The following is a 21,686-nucleotide window of genomic DNA, read 5'->3' on the forward strand; positions in this document are numbered from 1 at the left end:
GGAGGGGAAAATGGAGGCCAAGAACTTGATTTTTAAAGGACAGGAAGCAGAAGTTGTATTACTGCTTTTGCTCATATCCTATTGGCCTAAGCCTAGCCATATGGTCACATCTAACTGCAAAAGAAATTGGAAATATCTCCAGCTTGGTGTCCATGTGACCACCAAATGTTAGGGTAAGAGATCTCTGTTACTAAAAGAAAAAAGGGGAGATTACTGGGGGACAACAGTAGTTTGCTTTCATTAGATACTTCAGTGAAAAATTTTAAAAGAAATTAACTGTGTGGTCTTATTTATCATGAGCCATTTTATTCTGTAGTTAACCCTCTTATTCTTGTTGTGTTCTTACCTGTTTTATTATAAAAGATCAAGAAACTAATTTTTATATAACTATTTACTTCAAGTAAGAACTTGTTTATATTTTCTAGGGTTTACAGAGTCCACAGGAAGTAGGATGCAAGCCAGAAGCTGTATGTAGTCACATAATTATTGAGAGCCATGAAAAAGGATGTTTTAGGACTCTAACTGCTGAACAACCACAGTTGGACAGCCATCCCTGTGTTTTCAGATCTGCTGAACCCTTAGACGTGCTCAGAGGACAACAGAGCCCATCATCATGGAGAACCAGGCACATCAACCTTTCCAAATCACTAGACCAGAGCAACCCCCATTTCGAAGTATGGAATTCCTTGCAGTTACAAAGTCATTCCCCATTTCAAAACTTTACTGCTGATGACTTCAAAATTAGCAAGGGTTTTCAAATGCCATTCCGTGAAAAGATGGACCCTTGGCTGTCAGAATTAGTAGAACCTGTTTGTGTGCAACCTGAAGAAATGGATTGTCATTCTTCATCACAAATGCTGCCCCCAGAATCCATGAAAAAGTTCACTACCTCCATCACTTTTTCATCTCACCGACATTCTAAGTGCTTTTCAGATTCCTCTGTTCTTAAGGTTGGTGTTACTGAAGATACCCAGTGTACTGGAGCACCTGTAGGGGTATTTAATTCTCATTTCACTGAAGAGCAAAATCCTCCTAGAGATATAAAACAGAAAACCTCTTCCCCTTCATCATTTAAAATCATTAGTCATTCACCAGATGAAGCTGTGACTATTTTAGCAGAAAACAGTAGGCAAGGTCAAAAATTATCTGTTGAACATTCTCACCAAGAAGAAAAACACTTAGAAAGACCAGATTTTAAAGGCAGTCATTCTGTGCCCAGCACCAGTACAAATTGTAGCAAATTTAAGGACATTCATTTTTGTGAGAACCATACCCTCATTAACATGGACAGGCCGAGTTCCACATTAGGAGTAAAAGAGAAGAATGTAAGTATAACTCCAAATCCTCCTTCGCACATACTTCTTGAACAGCAAGAACTCTTTGAACAAAGCAAAGCCCCACATGCAGATCACCATGTGAGAAAACACCAGTCTCCACCTCCTCAACATCAGGATTATGTAGCTTCAAACCTTCCCGATCGCATTTTTCTTGAAAAACGAGAACTCTTTGAACAAAGCAAAGCCCCAGATGTAGATCACCAGATGAGAGAAAACCACTCCCCACTTCCTCAAGGTCAGAATTATATAGCTCCAGACCTTCCTTCTTCCATTTTTCTTGAACAACGTCAGCTCTTTGAGCAAAGCAAAGCCCCAGATGTAGATCACCACATGAGAAAACAATATTCCCCCCTTCCTCAAGGTCAGGATTGTGTAGTAGAAAACAATGATCAACATAAGCCTAAATCACACATTTCTAATATGATAGATGTTGAAGCCAAGTTAAATAAGATGGTCTCCCAATCGGCCCCAAATCAAAGTACATTAGCAACATCTCCACCTACTCCACCTTCAAATAGAAAAGCACTTTCTTTTGTCCATATTACTCTTGCTCCCAAGACTCCTTCCAAGTTGGATAGTGGAACCTTAGATGAAAGATTTGTTTCATTGGATCCTGCTTCTAAAACAAGGATGAATAGTGAGTTTAACTCTGACCTACAAACCATATCTTCAAGATCACTGAAACCAACCTCCAAATTACTGACCGTTAAACCTGTAGTACAGGATCAAGAGTCTTTAGGTTTCCTAGGACCTAAATCTTCATCGGACTTTCAAGTTGTACAGTCTCCTCTTCCAGATAGTAATGCTGTTACTCAGGACTTGAAAACCATACCTTTTCAGAATAGCCAGATAGTAGTAACCTCAAGGCAAACACAAGTGAACTTTTCAGATTTGGAAGGATATCCCAATCCAGAAGGGACTCCAGTATCTGCAGATCGGTGAGTCTCATTGTGATGACAAGCAAGCTGATGAAATTTGTAATAAAGGGTTTTAAATAACTTAAGCAAATGTAAGTTCTTGGGTGAAAAGTAGTATGATTTTCTTAGGAGAGATTGTACCTGACTAGTATGCTAGAAGTCTTGCAAGGGATAAATACCAAAGAGAATATCTGAAAGTAATGTATTTATACTTTCAAAGGGCTTTTGACAAGACTTGGCATCAAGTATTTTAAGTTGAATTACTTTGAGAAGAATCTTTGATTATCTAGTGGTACAATGTACTCATTCCTTGTTTATTGTGTTAGAGATATGCCGAAGACCAGGCTTTGGGAGGGGATGCACACCCATGCTTGCTCTCCTGCGTGTGCTCTTTCTCTTTTTCTCTCCCTCTCTCTTTGTTTCCATTTCTTGATTCCTCTTGGATATTTAGTATTTACAATGAAAAAAAAAAAGTAACTTTTCAGTAGAGAATTCTGGTAGACATCATTTTAGCCAAGCTGTCAAGGTTAGTATCACCAGTAATGCATATCAACATAATGTCTCCCTGAATGATGTGCCCTACTTCACAATGTATTGTAGGAAAGGAAACCCGGGTCAGAGATAAAGGCATTAGGTTTATATTATTCAGCCTAATTTTAAGACTGTCATTAAATTCAGTTTTACATTGATGAGTCTCTTACGAGAGACTGATAACATTCTATTATGGCTAAACAGAACTACCCTGTATGTTTAATATTTCCGTCTTACAGTTCAAACCTCTAACAGTTGAGAAGGCAGCATGTCATAGTGAAGAGCACTGGGCTTGGAAAGGAGGAAGGGAAAAATGCTTTTTTCAACATCCACATGTGGTAGTCATGGCAATGAGGGACTTACATATGTTATCTCATTTAATACTCATGATAAACCATATGAGGTAGATGGTGCTATCTGTATTTACCCTCTGTGAAACAGAGACGTGACATTGCTACTTTGTCATGTCTTAAATATTGCTGTTTGTAAGTAGCAGATTGGGTATTCAAATACAGTGTGTTTAATCAAAGCAAGAGTTTGTTCACCACATGATCCTGTCTCTCCGAATCTTGAACCCCACTTCCAGTTCTTCTACCAGCTGTCTCCTTGGACAAGTCATTTAATATCTTTGCCACGCATGTGGATGATGGGGGAATTCGAAGGGGTGGAAATCTGAAAGGTCCCTTGTAGTTCTAAATGTTAGTGACTTGAGAATTGAATTGGGGCAAAACAAACAAACAGGGTCAGTCTCTGGTTTCAGTGTTATAAGTAGTAGGGTGCTGTAGAGATTAGTACTAATAATTCTTTTTTGAAAAATATTTAGAAATTAAAAGATTAAGTTTATATACAGTACTTAAACTCATCAAAGTCATAAAATACCTAGTTATTGGAGCTGAGTTCCTTGAATGAGAAGAAAATTATAGATGCTTATAAATATGAGCTAATAATGCCACTTGTTCAGAATATACTAAATGCCAGTCATTGTAGTGGTTGCTTATATCATTTTATACTCAGTATAATCAGAGATAGATGGTATTACCTCAGTTTACAGATTTAAAAAACCTAATACTTAGAGAAATTAAATGTTTTGCCCAATATCACATGGCCATTGAGTGTTGGAGGTAGCATTTGAACCTAGGTTTGTCTAACTCGAGTCTATAAATAATTCAAACTACATACACATACACACTCATCTGTGTGTATATACAGTCATGTGCCACATAACCACGTTTCGGTCAATGACGGACCGCATATATGACGGTGGTCCCATAAGATCATAACGGAGCTGAAAAATTCCTACTGCCCAGTGATATCTGTGACTGCAGAGGATTAGCCAAGGATAGGAGGTTGCAAAATCAAAGTTATGATTGAGATGGCAAACAGCTTGAACCTGGGCGTGGATGAGGGTGACATGGAGGAGCTCCTAGAGGTGCTTCTTAATAATTGCCTAATGAGGAGTTGTTGGAACTGGAACAGGGACGCTGAAGAAGAGGCAAGAGAAAAGGAAATGCAGGAGAAGAAAAAGAAGAGGAACCTCCAAGAAAATTCAGTGAAGGATTTAGTAGAAGGTTTTGCAGACCTCAACAAGCTCCTTAAATTTTTTAGAAGCATGGACCTTAACACTGAAAGGTTTTTATTAAGAGAGAGGAATGTTTATGGTACATTATCTGCTTACCAGCAAATATATGTTGAAATAAAGAAACCAGCAAATCACTATGGACACACAACGAGGTGTGATCAAAAAATTTAGTGAATGCGGCATCCTCATGCCAATGGAAAGGCAAGGATCTTCAGTACGAGAAGGGGAGTGTCAAACCTAGTAACAGTGTGTGACAAGTTTCAACTTGTTCAGTGCAGTCAGTTGGGTGTGAGCTACGGTTAAGAGAACGTGTGTTTTAAAGTGTGCTGTAAATCCTCCTCCATCATAACATTTCGTGTCACACATCACTTCTGGTATGCGGCAATTTCTGTCTAATAAAAACATTATGGTGTATCCTCATCCACCTTATTCAGCAGATCTGGCACTATGAGTCTTCTGGCTCTTCCCCAAAGTCAAAATGAGCATTAAAGGTAAATATTTTGAATCAGTTGAGGACATTGAGGCAGCCACAACAGCACAACTAAAGACACGAAAGAGGGCTTCCACAACTGCTTCAGAAAGTGGCAAGAATGATGGGATAAGTGTGTTTGAAGCGAGGAGGAGTATTTTGATGGGAGTTAATGGCAATTTGTCTTTTACTATAATAAATTTTTTAAAATTTAAATATTCACCATATTTTTTTATCACACCTCGTATTTCTGAAAAGAATGTCACCTCCTCAAGAAGAGCCTCAGGCAGGTCTTTCAGGAAGTATTCCAGAAGAAGGCATTGTTATCATGGGAAATGGCAGCTCCATGTGTGTTACTATCCCTGAAGACCTTCCAGTGGTACAAGAAGATGTGGAGGCGGAAGACAGTAATATTGTGTAGGCCTAGGCTAATGTGTGTATTTGTGTCTTAGTTTTTAACAAAAAAGTTAAGAAAATAATTTTTAATAGAAAAATCTTGTAGAATAAGGATATATGATGAAAGAAAATATTTTTGTATAGCTGTACAATATTTGTGTTTTATTGAAGAAGGAAAATTTTTTTTTATTTAATGTAGCTTAAGTGTACAGTTTATCTAAAGTCTACAGTAGTGTACAGTAATGTTCTAGACCTTCACAGTCACTCAGCACTCACTCACTTACTAACCCATAGCAACTCCCAGTCCTGCAAGCTCCACTCATGGTAAGTGTGGTATACAGGTGTACCATTTTTTATCTTTTATACTGTATTTTTATTGTACCTTTCCTATATTTAGGCATGTTTAGACACACAAATACCATTGTGTTACAATTGCCTATAGTATTCAATACAGTAACATGTTGTGCAGGCTTTTAGCTCAGGAGCAATTGGCTATATACCACACAGCCTCGGTGTGTATCAGGCTATACCACCTAGGTGTGTGTAAGTGCACTCTGTGATGTTCCCACAATGACGAAATCGCCTAATGATGTATTTTGCAGAATGCATCCCCATCATTAAGCAATGAATGAGTGTGTGTGTGTATGTATGCATAAAACGTGCAAGTACATTTACTCGTATTTAAACTTTTATTTTGAGATAATTTTTTACTTAAAGAGGAGTTGGGGGAAATAGTAGAGTTAGTTTCTTTCAATCCGTGGCAGTTTCTCAGTCTTGCCTTGTTTTTCATGACCATGACACTTTGAAGAGAATGGATTTTTTTGGAGAAAGTCTTTCAATTTGGCTTTGTTTGATGTCTCAAGATTAGATTGAGTTTATGCATTTTTTGTCTATCGCATTAGGAAGCGCATTACACTGATATGCGTTACTGGTGATGTTAACCTTGATCACTTGGCTAAAGTGGTGTCTACCAAGACTCTCCACTGTAAAGTTACTGGTTTTCCTTTGTAAATACCACGTATTTGAGAGAGAGACTGATAGACTATGCAAACATCCTGTTCTGCTTAAACTTTGATCAGGAATTTTAGCATCCATCAGTGAATCTTACTGGTAGCAATTATTACTCTGATATTCTAATAGCATTTTTATATTCTTTCATTCCTTCTACATTTATTAATTGTAATCCTTCTGTAAGCAAGAACTATTGTTCCTTCCCCATTTATTCCTGTAATTTATGTACATTAGTATGGACTCAGGGGCATTTATTTCATTTTTGGATTATAATTCAATACTTAACTCAAGTTGTTCCAGTTTTACCTGTTGAGGACACTTTCATATTGGCTCCTATACTGTGCCCGAGCCCTGAAATCAACCATTTCTCCAAAGAATCCTTGTTTCTTTTTTTTTTGAAGAATAGGATTTTTTTATCTAGCTTTATTAAGATATAATTGACATAATATTGCGTAAGTTTAAGGTTTACAACATGGTTGACTTGATACACTTAGAAATTGCAAAGTAATTGCCTCCATAGCATTAGCTAACACCTCCATTACGTCACATAATTACCATTACTTCTTTGTGGTGAAAACATTTAAGAACTACTCTCTTACCTTTCAAGTATATATTACATTATTGTTAACTATCATCACAAATCTATACATAGATCCCCAGTATTTATTCATCTTCCAATTGGAAGTTTGTACCAATATTTCCTCATTTTCCCCACCGCCCAGCCTTTGGTAATCACCATTCTACTCTGTTTGCACAAACTCAGCTGCTTTAGATTTCACGTTATGTAGTATGATATAGTACTTGTCTTCCCTCAAGGTCATTCTATGTTGTTACAAATGACAGGATTTCCTGTGGCTGAATAATATGCCGTTGTGTGTGTATGTATATATACACACATTTTCTTTATCCACTCATCCATTGATGCACCCTTAGGTTGTTTACGTATCTTGGCTATTGTAAATAATGCTGCAGTAAACATGGGAGTGCAGATATTCTGTTTTCATTTCCTTTCCCGTATACCTAGAAGTGAGATTGCTGGATTATGAGGTTTTCTATTTTTAATTTTGTGAAGAACCTCCACACGTTTTTCCGTAGTGGCTACACCAGTTTACATTCCCACCGACAGTGTGCAAGGGTTCCCTTTTCTCCATAGTCTCACCAGCACTTGTTATCTTTTGTGTTTTTGATGATAGTCTTTCTTACAGGTGGAAGATGATATGTCATTGTGGTTTTGATTTGCATTTCTCTGATGATTAGTGATGTCGAGCTCCTTTCATTTGCATATCTTCTTTGAAAAATATCTCTTCAATTCCTCTGCCCTTTTTTAATTGGAAATTTTGTGTGTTTTTTTTAAAGATTTTATTGGGGAAGGGGAACAGGATTTTATTGGGGAACAATGGTCAAATTGTTGTCCTTTCAACCTTAGTTGTGGAGAGTTCTGTTCAGCGTCAAGTTGTTGTTCTTGCAGTCTTAGTTGTGGAGGGCACAGCTCAGCTCCAGGTCCAGTTGCCGTTGCTAGTTGCAGGGGGCACAGCCCACCATCCCTTGCGGGAGTCGAACCGGCAACCTTGTGGTTGAGAGGACAGGCTCCAACCAACTGAGCCATCCGGGAGCTCAGCGGCAGCTCAGCTCAAGGTGCCGTGTTCAATTTTTTAGTTGCAGGGGCGCTGCCCACCATCCCTTGCGGGAGTCGAGGAATTGAACTGGCAACCTGGTGGTTGAGAGCCCACTGGCCCATGTGGGAATCGAACCGGCAGCCTTCGGAGTTAGGAGCACGGAGCTCTAACCGCCTGAGCCACCGGGCCGGCCCCGGAAATTTTGTTTTTTTATTATTTAATTGTATGAGTTCTATATATATTTTGGATAATCAGCCCTTATCAGATGTATGATTTGCAAATGTTTTCTCCCATTCAGTAGGTTACCCTTTCATTGTTTTGATTGTTTAGTTTGCTATACAGAAGATTTTTGGTTTGATGTAGTCACATTTACTGAATTTTGCTTTTGTTGCTTGTGCTCTTGGTGTCACATCCAAAAACTTGTTGCCAAGACCAATGTCTAAGAATTTTTTTCCCTGTTTCCTCTATGAGTTTTATAGTTTCAGGTCTTATGTTTAGGTCTTTAATCCATTTTGAGTTTAATTCCTAGTGGTGTAAGATGTGAGTCCAATTTCAGTTTTCTGCAGTGGTTATCCAGTTTTCCCAGACCATTTATTGAAGAGATTGTCCTTTCCCTATTGCATATTCTTGGCTTCATTGTCAAGTATTAGTTAACTGTATATGCAGATGTTTATTTCTGGGCTCTGTTCTGTGCCATTGGTGTATGTGTCTATTTTTATGCTAATAACATACTATTTTGATTACTAAAACTTTGTAGTATAGTTTGAAATTGGGAAGTGTGATGCTTCCATTTTTGTTCTTTTCTTTCTCAGAATTGCTTTGGCTATTTGGGTCTTTTGTGACATACAAATTTTAGGGTTGTTTTCTGTAAAAAATACCATTGGAATTTTGATCGAGATTGCATTGAATTTATATGCTGCCTACGAGAGACTCACTTCAGCTTAAAGGACACATAGGCTCAAAGTGAGGGAAAGGAGAAAGATATTCCCTACAGGTGGAAACCAAGAGAGCAGGGGTGGCTCTGCTTATCTCAGACAAAATAGATTTTGTAGACAAAAACAGTAACAGACAGAGAAGGTCGTTATATAATAATAGAAGGGTCAGTTCATCAAGAAGATACAGGCATACCTTGGAGACATGGCAAGTTCAGTTCCAGACCACTGCAATAGAGCAAATATTGCAGTAAAGTGTCACACAGGTTTTTTGGTTTCCCAGTATATATAAAAGTTATGTTTATAGTGTACTGTAGTCTATGAAGTGTACAATAACATTTTGTCTAAAATATATATATATATATATACCTTAATTAAAAAATAACTATTGCTAAAAATACTAACCATCATCTGAGCCTTCGGCGACTCATAATCTTTTTCCTGACAGAGGGTCTTACCTTCAATTTGTAAAAAAAAAAAAAAAAGGAAAGAAAAAAGCTCTGTAAAGTGCAATAGAGAGTGAAGCACAGTAGAATTGGGTATGCCTGTATAAGAATTGTAAATTTGTACAGGCCCAATATCAGGCCAACTAAATACATTAAGCAAATACTAACATATCTGAAGGGAGAGTAAACAGTACAATAATAGTGGATTTTAATAGCCCACTTTCAACAATGGAGGATAATATTTAGAAACCAAGATGTGAGCACTGGGTTTGCGCATTCCTACTAGGATGATGTCACTGATTCTAGCCCCTCTCAGTGAATAAAGCTAAGAATTACCTGCATGTATATATTAACTCATGCATATGCCTGCGTTTATATTTTCCATCACTAGTAATGAGTGTACGTGTGTGTGTGTGTGTTAAACCACAAGACAATACTGATACCTTAATCCAGAGCTACAGGGTTGGTTCTAGGCTTTCCCCTTTATTTGTAATAACTTCTGTCTCCAGTGGTGGTAAACCTGGCTGTCATTATTTACAATATATTTATTATATTTACCCTATGTATAAATAAAGTAGTTTCAGAATTCATAACCCAGACCCAGGTGAGAAATTCTCCAACTAAAGTATAGTTTTTATGTATAGTTTCTTTTTAATTTAGCATTACAATATCCAGTCAAAACACTTGTTTGCTGATATTTTCTAAGTCAACTTCTTTATTCCCTATACCCCTCGGTGTCAATATGTGATTCATTTTTAAAACAGTTAGATTCATTTGTCACATCCTGCATTCCACCTTTGCCCCCACATCTTGTTTTTGTTTTTTTAATTTCTGTACTGTAAAGTACACTTTCTGTGGTGTACAATTCTATCAGTTTTCATAAATCCAACCATCACAGTTCTGTACAAAGCATTTCTACCAATCCAAAGATTCCCACAGGTCATCCTTTTATAGGCAATTTCTCTCCTGACCCCTGGCAATTCCTGCTCTATTTTCTTCCCTCTAGTTTTGCCTTTCCAGCATGTCATATAAATGAAATTGTAAACTATGTAACAGACTTTTGGGTTTGGCTTCTTTTATTTTGCACATCACATTTAAGATTCACCCATCTAACCATTGTCACCTCAATAAACATTAATTAAAAAAAAAAAGACCTATCTTGTTTTGTGAATCAGTATTATTTTACTTTGTATTGCTTTATTAAAAGCACTAATATTGCTTTTATTATTCCTTTATGTCACAATTCCATTGTATAGATTACCATACTTTCTTTATCAGGCATTCACTTTTTGAAGGATTTTTGGGTTGTTTCCAGTGTGAGGCAGTTACAGTTGAACTACTAGAATCATTTACACGTATGTACCAGTTTTTGTTTCTGTAGAGTAAATACTCAGAAGTGGGGTTGCTGAGTCATATGGTATATATGCATGTTTAACTTCATAAGAACTGTTTAGAACTAAACTATGCTAAACTGTTTTTCCAGAGTAGCTCTGTCTTTGCATTCCCACTAGCAATGAGTGAGCATTCCAGTTTACTCTACATCATCGTCAACATGTGGTATTGTCAGTATATTTTAGCCCTGTTTATAGGTGTGTAGTGGTATTTCATCATAGTTTTCATTTTCATTTGTATTTCCCTAATGGCTTTTTTTCGTGTTCTTTTTTACCATCCTCTTTGGTGAAGTGACTTGAATAGGCTTGTTTTTTTTCTCTTACTGTTGAGTTTTGAGAGTTCTTTAATATGTTTTGGATACAAGGCCTTTGCTGGATATGTTATTTGCAAATATTTTCTCTTAGTATGTGACTTGTCTTTTCATTCTCTTAATAGGGTCTCTCACAGAACAAAGGTTTTTAATTTTGATGAAGTCCAATTAATTGATTTTTTTTTTTTATGGCTCATGCCATTGGGTCAGCAGTCCTTTTTTTCAGCACTTAAAAAATATTCAATTCTGAGTTCCATTGTTTCTGATGAGAAATCTATAGTTGTTTAAATCATTAAGCAAGAAGCAAGTAATCATTAAGCAAGTAAGAAGCAATGTGTCCTTTTTCTCTGATTGCTTTATTTTTGTTTTGTTTTAGGTATGGATTTCTTTGGGGTTTGAGCTATCTTTCATCATATTTACGGAGTTTTCATCAAATACATATATACATATATGTTACATATATATTATATATGTAGACGAAAAAGAGAGTGTGGTACAAAGTTATATATCTCTTCTTCATCTCTGATGACAAATGCTTGACCTTTGGTATTATCCTGAAGCTCTGGTGATTGTTTTCAATATTTTTTTTCCTCTGTTCTCTCTTTTTACATTTGTTTCAAGGGTATGCACCCTAAGTTGTTGGAGCATTCTATAATAACTTCTTTAAAGTTTTTGTCAGATAGTTCTAACGTCTCTTTCATTCCAACATTGATGTCGGTTAATTGTCTTTTCCCATGTGAGTTGAGATTTTTCTGGTTCTTCATGCTGAGTAATTTTGGCATGAGTTATTTTCATAATATCTTCTTATCCTTTCATTTTCTGAATCTTTAGTGATAAAAGCTTTTTTATGTCTGATATTGGTGATTTGTGTTTTCCCTTTTTTTTTGTTGGTCACTCTTGCTAGGGGTTTAACAGTTTGGGTTTTGTTGATCCTCTAATGTGTTTTTTCTATTTCATTAATTTCTGCTTTTATCTTCATTTCTTCCCTTCTGTTTGGGGTTTTGACTTGATGGTCTTTTTCTACCTTTCTGAGAATACTTAATTTTTTAATATATTAATTTTAATTAATTTGTAGCATTTTCTAATATACACAAATTTTTATGTAATTTTTCATCATCATCTTGAAAATAGTTTCTCAATTCTGTTTTGTTTCAGGGGCTTATGTAGAGAAGTGTTTCTTAATTGCCAGTTATATGGGAACTCTTCTAATTATTGTTTGTTTCTATTTAATTCATGGTAATTAAATTTATGATTTCATTATATTTAAACTTTTTTAAAATTACTGTATGATTTGGTATATTTTTAGTGTGTGATGGTATATTTGTGTGTGTGTGTATTTGTGTGTGTGTGTTATGTGCCATTGAGTTGGTTCCGAATTCAGTGAGTAACATCTACAATGATCTACAATGTCCTGTCCTCAACAGCCCTGCTCAGCTCCTGTAGACTCATGCCTATGGCTTTTACGGAATCAGTCCCTTTCATATGTGGTCCTCCTATTTTCCTGCTACCTTCTGTTTTTCCCAGTGTTGTCTTTTCCAAAGAACCCTGCCTTCTTATGATGTGCCCGAAGTGGGACAGCTTCAGTTTTATCATTTGTCACTCCCAACGATGTTTCAGGCTTAATTTGCTCTAGGACCCAACTTGTTTGTCTTTCTGGAGATCTCATTGCTTGTATTCCACGATATTGAGGAATACTGGTCAGATACTTTGCAGAGTTTCCCTCAATGTGGGTTTGACTGGTGTGTTTCTCATGATTAGACTAAAGTTAAGGGTTTGTCAAAGAATACCATAAAAGAGAAATACCCTTCTCATCACATCATAGCAGAGTATGTGGCGTCCACATGACATCACTGGAGTTGTGAATTTCTCTCACTTGGATAACATGGTGTTCGCCAGGTTTCTCCGCTGTAAAGTTACTGTCTCTCCCTTTTTATATTCTGTTCTTTGGAATCCAGTCACTAAGTTCAGCCCATACTCAAGGGGAGAGGGAGAGGTGACGTTCACCCCCTTCGGTGCGGATGGGGGTGATAGCTACATGTTATTTGGAATTCTTCTATGAGCAAGATTTGACTCCTCTCCCCTATTATTTATTCATTCAATCATTTATTTACTCCCTTCTGTTTTAATATGAATTCTCTGTAATCTGAATATATAATCACAACCTTGAAAACCTCTCTTTCCCCCACTGACATATAAACTCCTTGAGGGAAGGCTTTGTTTCTTATTTATCTTTGTACACTCTGTGCATTTAGCACCGGCCCCTAATTTATGGTGGACTTCTAATAATTTTTAAAAAATGAATGAATGTATTTTCACTTGAACTGAAAAGTACTCTTTTCTCAGCTAAATTACATAATAGCATTCTAAATTGAAACCAGAAGTAGATTTTAAAATAAATAAAAGTAAACTCATACATGAGGGCATTGTAATAAGTATACAAGAAAGGAAGGGTACTGCAGAAATAACTTACCCCTTTGAGGTTGATGTGTCTCCACAAAATATTCCTTGAAGCTACTTTTGGAAAGAGATTATAGTATTTTATAAGCTTAGGATATGACTTGCTGTATCCTTTCTCTCTTTGTTCAGCTCACTAGAGGAGATTAAGCCCCCATCTTGTGCATTCTCTGGAAAATTATCATCTGATGCAGTTACTCAGATAACAACCGAAAGTCCAGAAAAAACCATGTTTTCATCTGAAATTTTTATTAATGCTGAAGATGATGGACATGAAATTCCAGAGCCCAGTACCCAGAAGCTGGGCAAAGTTCCTGTCAAGTTTGTTTCCTCATCTTCAGTCCAGCAGATTACTTTTCCTCGTGGCACAGAGGGAGGTAAGAGAAGGTGCTTACATTTTAGGTCATGTTACCAACTTTTATGTGTAATTATCTCAGAAACTTGTGGTTGTGTCTTTCTAGTCAAAAAACCTAATTTTAATTGTAAGCATTAGGGTCCACATGATCATATCCATCTTTTCATTTCATAGCTATGAGGAAAATATGATTTATTATGGTTTTACCTTAATTTTGAATGCAGTGAACAACATGTGGAACTCATGTGGCTTGTGGTTGGCATATTTTCATCTCATGATAACTGTAATAAGACTGCAAGTTATTTTATAAAAACTTAAAACTGTAGAGGTTTCATTTAGGTGGGCAGGTGAGTTATTGGCATTTTGTCTTATAGTAAAATTTGCATATTATAGTAAATAGATGCAAATATATATAGTAATACAAACAAAATACCAGTCTACTATTTCTCACTCATAAAACAATGACCAAGAGTTGCACCCTCCACAACTAGATTGAAACAACTACTTGATTTGGAGCTCATGGGTCCTGAAAAAACACACTTAAAATAAATATAAGTTTAAAAAAAATTATATATATATGTGTGTATGTATATAAATATATACACACATATATCTATATATAAAAATCTCAGTGCTTTATAGCAACGAATATTTGCTTTTCTCACTCACCGGGTTGTGTGTCAGTTGGAGTTTGGTGCCAGGAAGCAGAAATGGTTTGGTTCTGTTCCACTTGCCTTGTACTAAAACTCAGGCTAATGGGACAATAGCTACCCTGGGGTAGGTTGTTCTCATGGTGGTGTCAGAAGCACAAGAGGGGAAAGCCAAATGTGAAAGTGTATTTTAAATGTCTATTCACAGCAAATGGATCAATCTGTAAATCTGTATAGAGGCCACAAGTTATGGTTTTACCTTTGCATACAGGTACCTTAGAAAAAAGGACTCCTTTAAAGTACTAATATTATCTGGTTTACTAATAAAATATTGTTATTATTATGTATTAGTTTCAGGTGTACAAAACAATGTAATAGTTAGACATTTACACCCCTCACAAAGTGATAGCTCCCCTTCCCCATAAAATATTATTTTTAATACTGTAAATTCCAAATTTTATTTTATTTTTTTGATATGAAAACATTTTGAAGTACAAAGAATAGTATGTTAAACACATGACTATCTACCCACTACTCTGAATTAAATTCAGAATAATATACTATATGTTTATATTCAGATCTATATTCAAATTTTTTGAAGAAATTTATTTTTGAACTTTTTTTAACCCTCTCTAGTCCTTCCTTTCCTAAAAGCAACCATTATTTGCTGTGTAGTCACTTCTTCCCCTCTTGGGCAAGCAGTCCAAAATAACCTTAAGATTATTGCATTTCACTATAAAGTTGACAAGAATTTCAAAAAGCCACTTCTTTCTCAGAATTCTCCATCTCTATATGATAACCATTCTTGTCTGGGTACATTGTAATTCAGCCCAATTATTTTTAGTCGTTTTCTGCAACCTTTGAAATGGTAGATTTAGCCATCACTATCAAGCTTATATATACTAGTGGTGGAAGAAAATTAATAAATCAATATTCTAACAATAATGACAACAGCAATGACCAAATAGAAATGAAGGCTACAGCCTGTTTTTTCTGTTGTTTAAATTCTTCACTCCTCTACAAATTTTTTGTTCCACTTAACTTTAGTCAGGTTCTCAATGTCGTGTGTGTGTGTGTGTGTGTGTGTGTGTGTGTGTGTGTGTGTGTGTTATTTGCTTGTTTTCGCTTGATAGAGTGATACAAGTATTCCTAAATAGTCTGAGACTTTATTAGCCCTTCACATATAGGTTTAAAGTAATTTTTTGTTAATTTCTGTCACCAAGCATGGTAAAGTGTCACCCAGGTATTAGCCATACTCCTAATGACTTCCTTTTTCTAAAGCAACTTTATTTCTCCCTGACAGTTAAGGTCAGGCGTAATGACAGTCAACACTGGCATCTTATTCCAGTTGTTTCAGTGACATGACGAATGTGAAATGACCAGGTGGCTCCTGTCTCCTGGTGGAAGTATCCCTCTTATTTCTAAGATCTCCCATCTAACAAGGCTCAGAGTCACAGAGATGGAAAGGAAAAGTTTCTAAAAAAGGCTCTGCCTTTGTTCCTGAATGTATGCATTCTTTCTGTGGGACAAGCAAGTACCACATGTGGTTCTGAGCATATGCCATATTCTAAGCTGGCATTCCAGCCTTAGAGAGTGGTGCCCACCTGCTCGTGCCATGACAGTTATTAGTAAATCACTCACCTCCCCCTCCCCTTTTTTTAAAATTTAGTACAGTTTTGGGTGATGAGGCTTGTGAATCGCTTTAGGCATCAGCCTTTTCTCATTTCCTTCACTGTGGGTTGGAAGCAGGGTCCTAATAATAAGTAATTCAGTGTCAAAATAGGTCATCAGAATGATGGAGTAGTCAAAGATTATTATTATATCCAGAATGAAGGAGACCTCATTCTACTGTATTTTGATTTTTATAAACTATATATGGGCAACTAGGAGTTCATTTAGAGGTGGTGACAGGATGAGAGAGGAAACCATGGTCTGGAAGGAAAAATTGAAGGAGCTGGAGGTGTTCAGGAGAAATGATAGCTACCTGCAAAATTCTATTCATAGCAGTACAACCCCAGAAAATACGCAAGAATAACCGAAACAAGAATTTTATAGGACCTATGTGAAGGAAATACTAATCCCTGTGCAGAGATAGAAAAGAACAGTTGATTAAATTAAGAGAAGGGATGGGAAGTTTCTAAATATTGGAGAAGGCTGCATATTGTAAAGATATCATTTATTCCCAAATAAATTTACACTCTTAATTATGCTCAAAATTCTAATGGAATTTTACTCTTGAACTTGTTTAATTGATCTTAAAATTTATTAGGAAGAATAACAAAGAAAATCTGAAAAAAAAAGAGTAATGGGGAGAGTGTATTTTAGCAGCAGCCAAATTTAGAGTGTAGTACTAACCTAAACGTCTATAAACGTGTTGATGGGATAGAACAGAAAGCACAAAAATGAATTGTTTTACTTGAGTTTAACGTGTGAGGAAGGAGGTATTGCTGTGGAGAAAAATAGGGATTATATAATAAGTGCTATTAGAGTAACTTGGTTACTTATTCAGGGAGAAGGAGATTTGAAGAACTTGACACTTTCAAACATCAGAATTACTGTTTGATGCACTTTAAATCTTTTTGATTTGTTTATATTTTCACAGTAACCCTAAGAAGTAGGTATTATCATGCTCATTTTTTAGGGAAGGAAACTGAGGCAAAAAGAAGAGTAATTTGTTCAAGGTCACAAAGGTAGTAAGTTGCAGCTCCATTGGATTTACAGTTAATTGATTACTTACTAAGTATGTATTGGGGTACAGATTAAGCTATTTTATCACAGAAACTCCCAAATTAAAGGTAAGTGGTCTAGAGTAGATATCTCTGTACCATGTCTAATGGCTCTGGCATCCTTACAGTGTTACTTCCATCTCTGGTTCTAAAGTGGCTGCTACAGCTATCATAATCTCCAGTCCCTAGGAAGTGGAGTGTTTTAATGAGATGCCTGGAAGTTGCGCACATTATTCTCAATACTGGTCCCTCCCATGGTCCCAAACTTTCTCATATGTCCATACATAGTTGCAAGGTAGATTGGAAAATATAGTGTACAGGTGGGTAGTACGTGCAAAAATCAGGAAGCTGAGAGAGAGAGAGAGAGAGAGAGAGAGAGAGAGAGAGAGAGAGATTGATATTCTACCACATCCTGAAAGAAAAATAAGTATATAGAAAAAGATTTCATCCTCTATAATAATCAAATTTATTACTTTGGCACAGACATTTTAGAAAGCATTTTTGCAGTTAGTGTTTTTTTTAACTTTATAAATGGTGTAATGTTTTACTCTGTAATCAGAGAATTTACCTGAAATAGGGCAGCAAAGGAGAATTGGTATGCTATAAACAAAATGTTTATTCACAGAATTTTTTGTAATTGAAAATTTAGCTCAACCTATGTTTTAAATATTAGGAGAATAGTTAAGTACATTTAAACTGTAGTATAATCATTAAAAATGTAAAGAGAGGAAATAAAATTAATATTTTATTACAATGTAAAGTCAAAAAGCTGAATTCCAAATTATATATACTATATGCAGACAACTATGTAAACAAACAGAAAGAAAAGACATGTAGGAAATACATTAAAATGTTCATAATAGTTATCTTTGAGAGGTAGGACTTTGTCTTTTTTACTTTTATGCATTTTCTTAATATTAGAATTTATATTTTTATAATGGAAACTTTACTTTGAAGACATGTCACATAGAAGAGAATTGGACTTATTTTCTATCTCTCTGGGGGCAGAGTCAGACCAGTACTAGGGGTTAACAATGAACAGGTTTGGGTTCAGTGTAAGGTGAAGTGTTTTTTAGTTACAGCCACGTACTCGTATATATGGAATAGATTCTAAAGCTCATGTTCTCATTGAAACCTATCTCTACCACTCCATTTAAACTGCATCCTGTCCCAATTTTCCCGGTACTCCTAATCTCCCTCAGCATTTTCCGATTGTTTTCTTCATATCACTTATGATTTATTAAAATACTGAGTAATTTATTTAGTATGTTAATTGTTTCCTACATGTCTTTCTCCTCTTAAGGCAGAAATATCCCAAGAACTTGAACACTACCTGGCACATTGAAGGCACTCAGTATTTGTTCATTGAATTAATAAATGTTTTCTTATTAATTATTCTGATCTTTATTTCCTTAGCCCAGCCTTCACTGTTGCCTTATAAGCCTTCTGGTAGTACAAAGATGTACTATGTTCCACAATTAAGTCAGACTCCTTCATTTCTGGATTCCAAATCAGATACTACCATCGAGAGCTCACACTCAGGTATTGTACAGAATTATTCAAAATTTTGTTTTTTGAAATTTGTTTGTAGATTGGCTGATTAATTCTGGAATGACTTTTTAATCTTTAAAAAGCACTGATTAATTCAGTGCTTTTTAATCTTCAGTGAAATATGGACCTTTTCATGCCTCAATCTCTGGTTCATTTAGGTGAGTTATTTGGTCAGATAGATATATTATGTACACTTAAATATTTAATAAATATTTGATGACGAAAATTGTATGGACAGTTGTTTGTTTGGCTTAGAGGACTCTGCTAGGACAAGGTTTCCAAGTTTTCTCTGTTCATAGTGTGCCCTTAGTGTTTCGGTGATGTGGGGTTTTTTCCAATCATGTGGAATGTATGTAAATATAAGTTATTAGGACACAAATACTTATTGTCTTGATCTAACAACTTAGACCAGGGGAGTTACTGTAGATGAAAGCCTAGGAATTGTTCTAATAGCTATTTTCTATTAGTAAGTTGTGCATCTATAGATAAGAGAAGGATCCAAATAGAGTTTGGGGTCAGGGGCAAGTCATGCATTACTGTTAGCAAATATTAGGGCAAAGTAGATTTCTCCTTAATTGAGAATGAGAAAGCAGTTAAACTCATAAAATCCTTTAAAAAAATACAAACAAGGCGAAGGTTACAACCTCCCAAAGAAAGACATAGATGTTATAAATTTACTTATTAGACCCAGTAACATTTATAAGTAGTAACAAGACTCCTCTTTGAAGAAAGGTGCCATGTGCTTTTTTTGTAAGCTATTTTATACCTCATACTATTGTTCATTAAAGACATCAAATATTTATATATTAATCATCACTGTCAATAGGAGCAGAAAGCCAGAAGAGCAGAAAACTGGCTGGAATTTTTTAGGGGTGTGTGTGGTGTAGAGTTATGGCAGAAAACTGGTGGAGTAAATAATTCCCAAGAATTCACCCCTAAATAAAAGCATCAACGAAATTGGCAAAACTTCTCAGAAAACTTTTCCAAAACTCTGCAAGTTAACCAAAGTCTTATAACAGTCCACTAAAGCATTTATTCAAGTAAAAATGGCTGAATCTTAGTAAGAACAGTAAGCTTTGTAGTATTTTAGTTTGTCCTACTCCCATTCTTGCGCTCAGCTCAGTGATAACCTTGAAAGATATCATCCTACATTCCTAGGGCTGAAGGGAGCAGAACAGAGAAGGGATTGACATTCCCAAAGAATTGTCGATATTTTACCTGTCTGGTGGTTCCCTGGAAGACCACTCAAAAGGCTTGTCTTTATTTAACCTCAGCGTTATCCAGTGGTGAAAAGCCTCTGTGTGTGTGGTATTGGGGGGGCGGGGAGCTACTTGTCAAAAATGTTTATAGGCAAGTGTTTTAATGTCATAATGCCCGAGGTGATAGATAACAATTGAGGAGGACACTAGATTAACCAAAAGCTGAAAAAGGAAAACCGAGGTTAAGCTGTCCATAGATGTGAAAAGTTTTGACATATTCCTGAGACTCTAGAACAGGGGTGTCCAAACTGCGGCCCGCGGGCCAACTGTAGCCCATGATCCATTGCAAATTCCAAAAATATATTTAGTTTACTTAAATAAACCAGGTGAGGCAATACGTACTTCACCTTAAGTGAGTGGCCTGGCTGTTTGTGTATTTCACCGCATATGGCCCCTGGTGAAAAATGTTGAAATAAGTTTGGACACCCCTGCTCTAGAAGAACCCACACATGCATAGGCCTGTGTGCATGCTCAGGAAAGAGCTCAGAAGGCGCTGCCCGTTACCTATGGCTGCCCTTGAAGCTGTGAAAAAGGCTAAGCCAGAGTTGACATCTACCTGGCTCAGTGTTGAAGGCATGCCCTGACATGCACACACAGCCCCTCAGAAAGACTGGAAGATTTATTGGTCCTAATTGTTTAAGGATCTCTCTATCTAGGCATTAGCTGACCACTGAGAAATTGAATAGAAACTTCAATAGACTTTACAGAATTAATTTAGAAAAGTTACTTAAAAAAAACCCCCCCAAAAAAAACCCAGCAAACCCTGGGGAGGGAGTAGAATCTGATTTCCAGAGTTGCTACATATTACTTAAGATGTCCATTTTTCAACAAAAATTTACAAGGTATAGAAATTTAAAATATATATATATTTATATACAAGTAAAATAGCAGCTTAGAAACTGTTCCTGAGGAATCCCAGACATTGAACTTACTAAACAAAGACTATAGCTATTTAGAATATGTTCAGAGGACATATTTCATAAATGAAACAATGTCTAAAGAACTAAAGGAAGTGTGAGTACAGTGTCTTACCAAATAGAGTATTAATAAAGAAATAGAAAAATAAATAAAGAAATAGAAATTACAAAAAGAAACCACATAGAAATTCTAGAGTTGAAAAGTAGAACTAAGATAAAAAATTCACTAGAGGAGCTCATTATCAGATTTGAGGAGGCAGAAGAATCAGTGACTTTGAAGATCATTGCATTGCAATGACATATTCAAAGAGCTGAAAGAAAAACTGTCTATGTTGAATTCTGTATCCAGCAAAACTACCCTTCAAAAATGAAGGAGAAATTAAGACACTGTCAGATAAAAACTGAGTTCATTGCTAGTTCAAACTGACCTATAGGACATACTAAAGAGATTCTTCAGAATGAAATGAATAGACACTAGACAGTAACTCGAATCCACATGAACAAAAGAGCACCAGTAAAGGTAACTACACAGAAAAATACAAGGCAGTATAAATGTATTTTTGTTGTAAATCCATTTTCTCTCTTATATGACTTAAAATGCATAAAGCAATAATTATAAATCTATGTTACTGGATACAAAATGTATAAAGATGTAACTTGTGGGAATAAAACAGTATAAAGGGAGGCAATAGCTATAGAAGAAAAAAGTTTCTGTATACTAGTGAAACTGGCCTTAATCCAAATAGATTGTTAATTTCTATTAAGATGTGCATGGTAATTCCCAGGACAACCCCTAAGAAAATAACTCAGAAATATATGGCAAAAGTCACCATAGGAA

The 21,686-nt window shown here is 35.9% G+C and overlaps 1 protein-coding gene across 4 annotated transcripts in view; it reads left to right on the top strand.

Moving 5' to 3' along the window:
• ALMS1 (ALMS1 centrosome and basal body associated protein) overlaps positions 1 to 21,686 on the top strand; it is a 143,069-nt gene that overhangs the window by 72,375 nt on the left and 49,008 nt on the right. For all 4 annotated transcript variants that reach the window (XM_074332174.1, XM_074332176.1, XM_019712865.2 and 1 more), the window contains 3 exons: positions 426 to 2,275; positions 13,523 to 13,767; positions 18,538 to 18,663. In XM_074332174.1, the coding sequence (XP_074188275.1) occupies positions 426 to 2,275; positions 13,523 to 13,767; positions 18,538 to 18,663 (2,221 nt within the window). The remainder of the gene's footprint in view (positions 1 to 425; positions 2,276 to 13,522; positions 13,768 to 18,537; positions 18,664 to 21,686) is intronic.

This window comes from Rhinolophus sinicus, linkage group LG05 (assembly GCF_036562045.2).
Source record: "Rhinolophus sinicus isolate RSC01 linkage group LG05, ASM3656204v1, whole genome shotgun sequence".
Classification (NCBI taxonomy): Eukaryota; Metazoa; Chordata; class Mammalia; order Chiroptera; family Rhinolophidae; genus Rhinolophus; species Rhinolophus sinicus.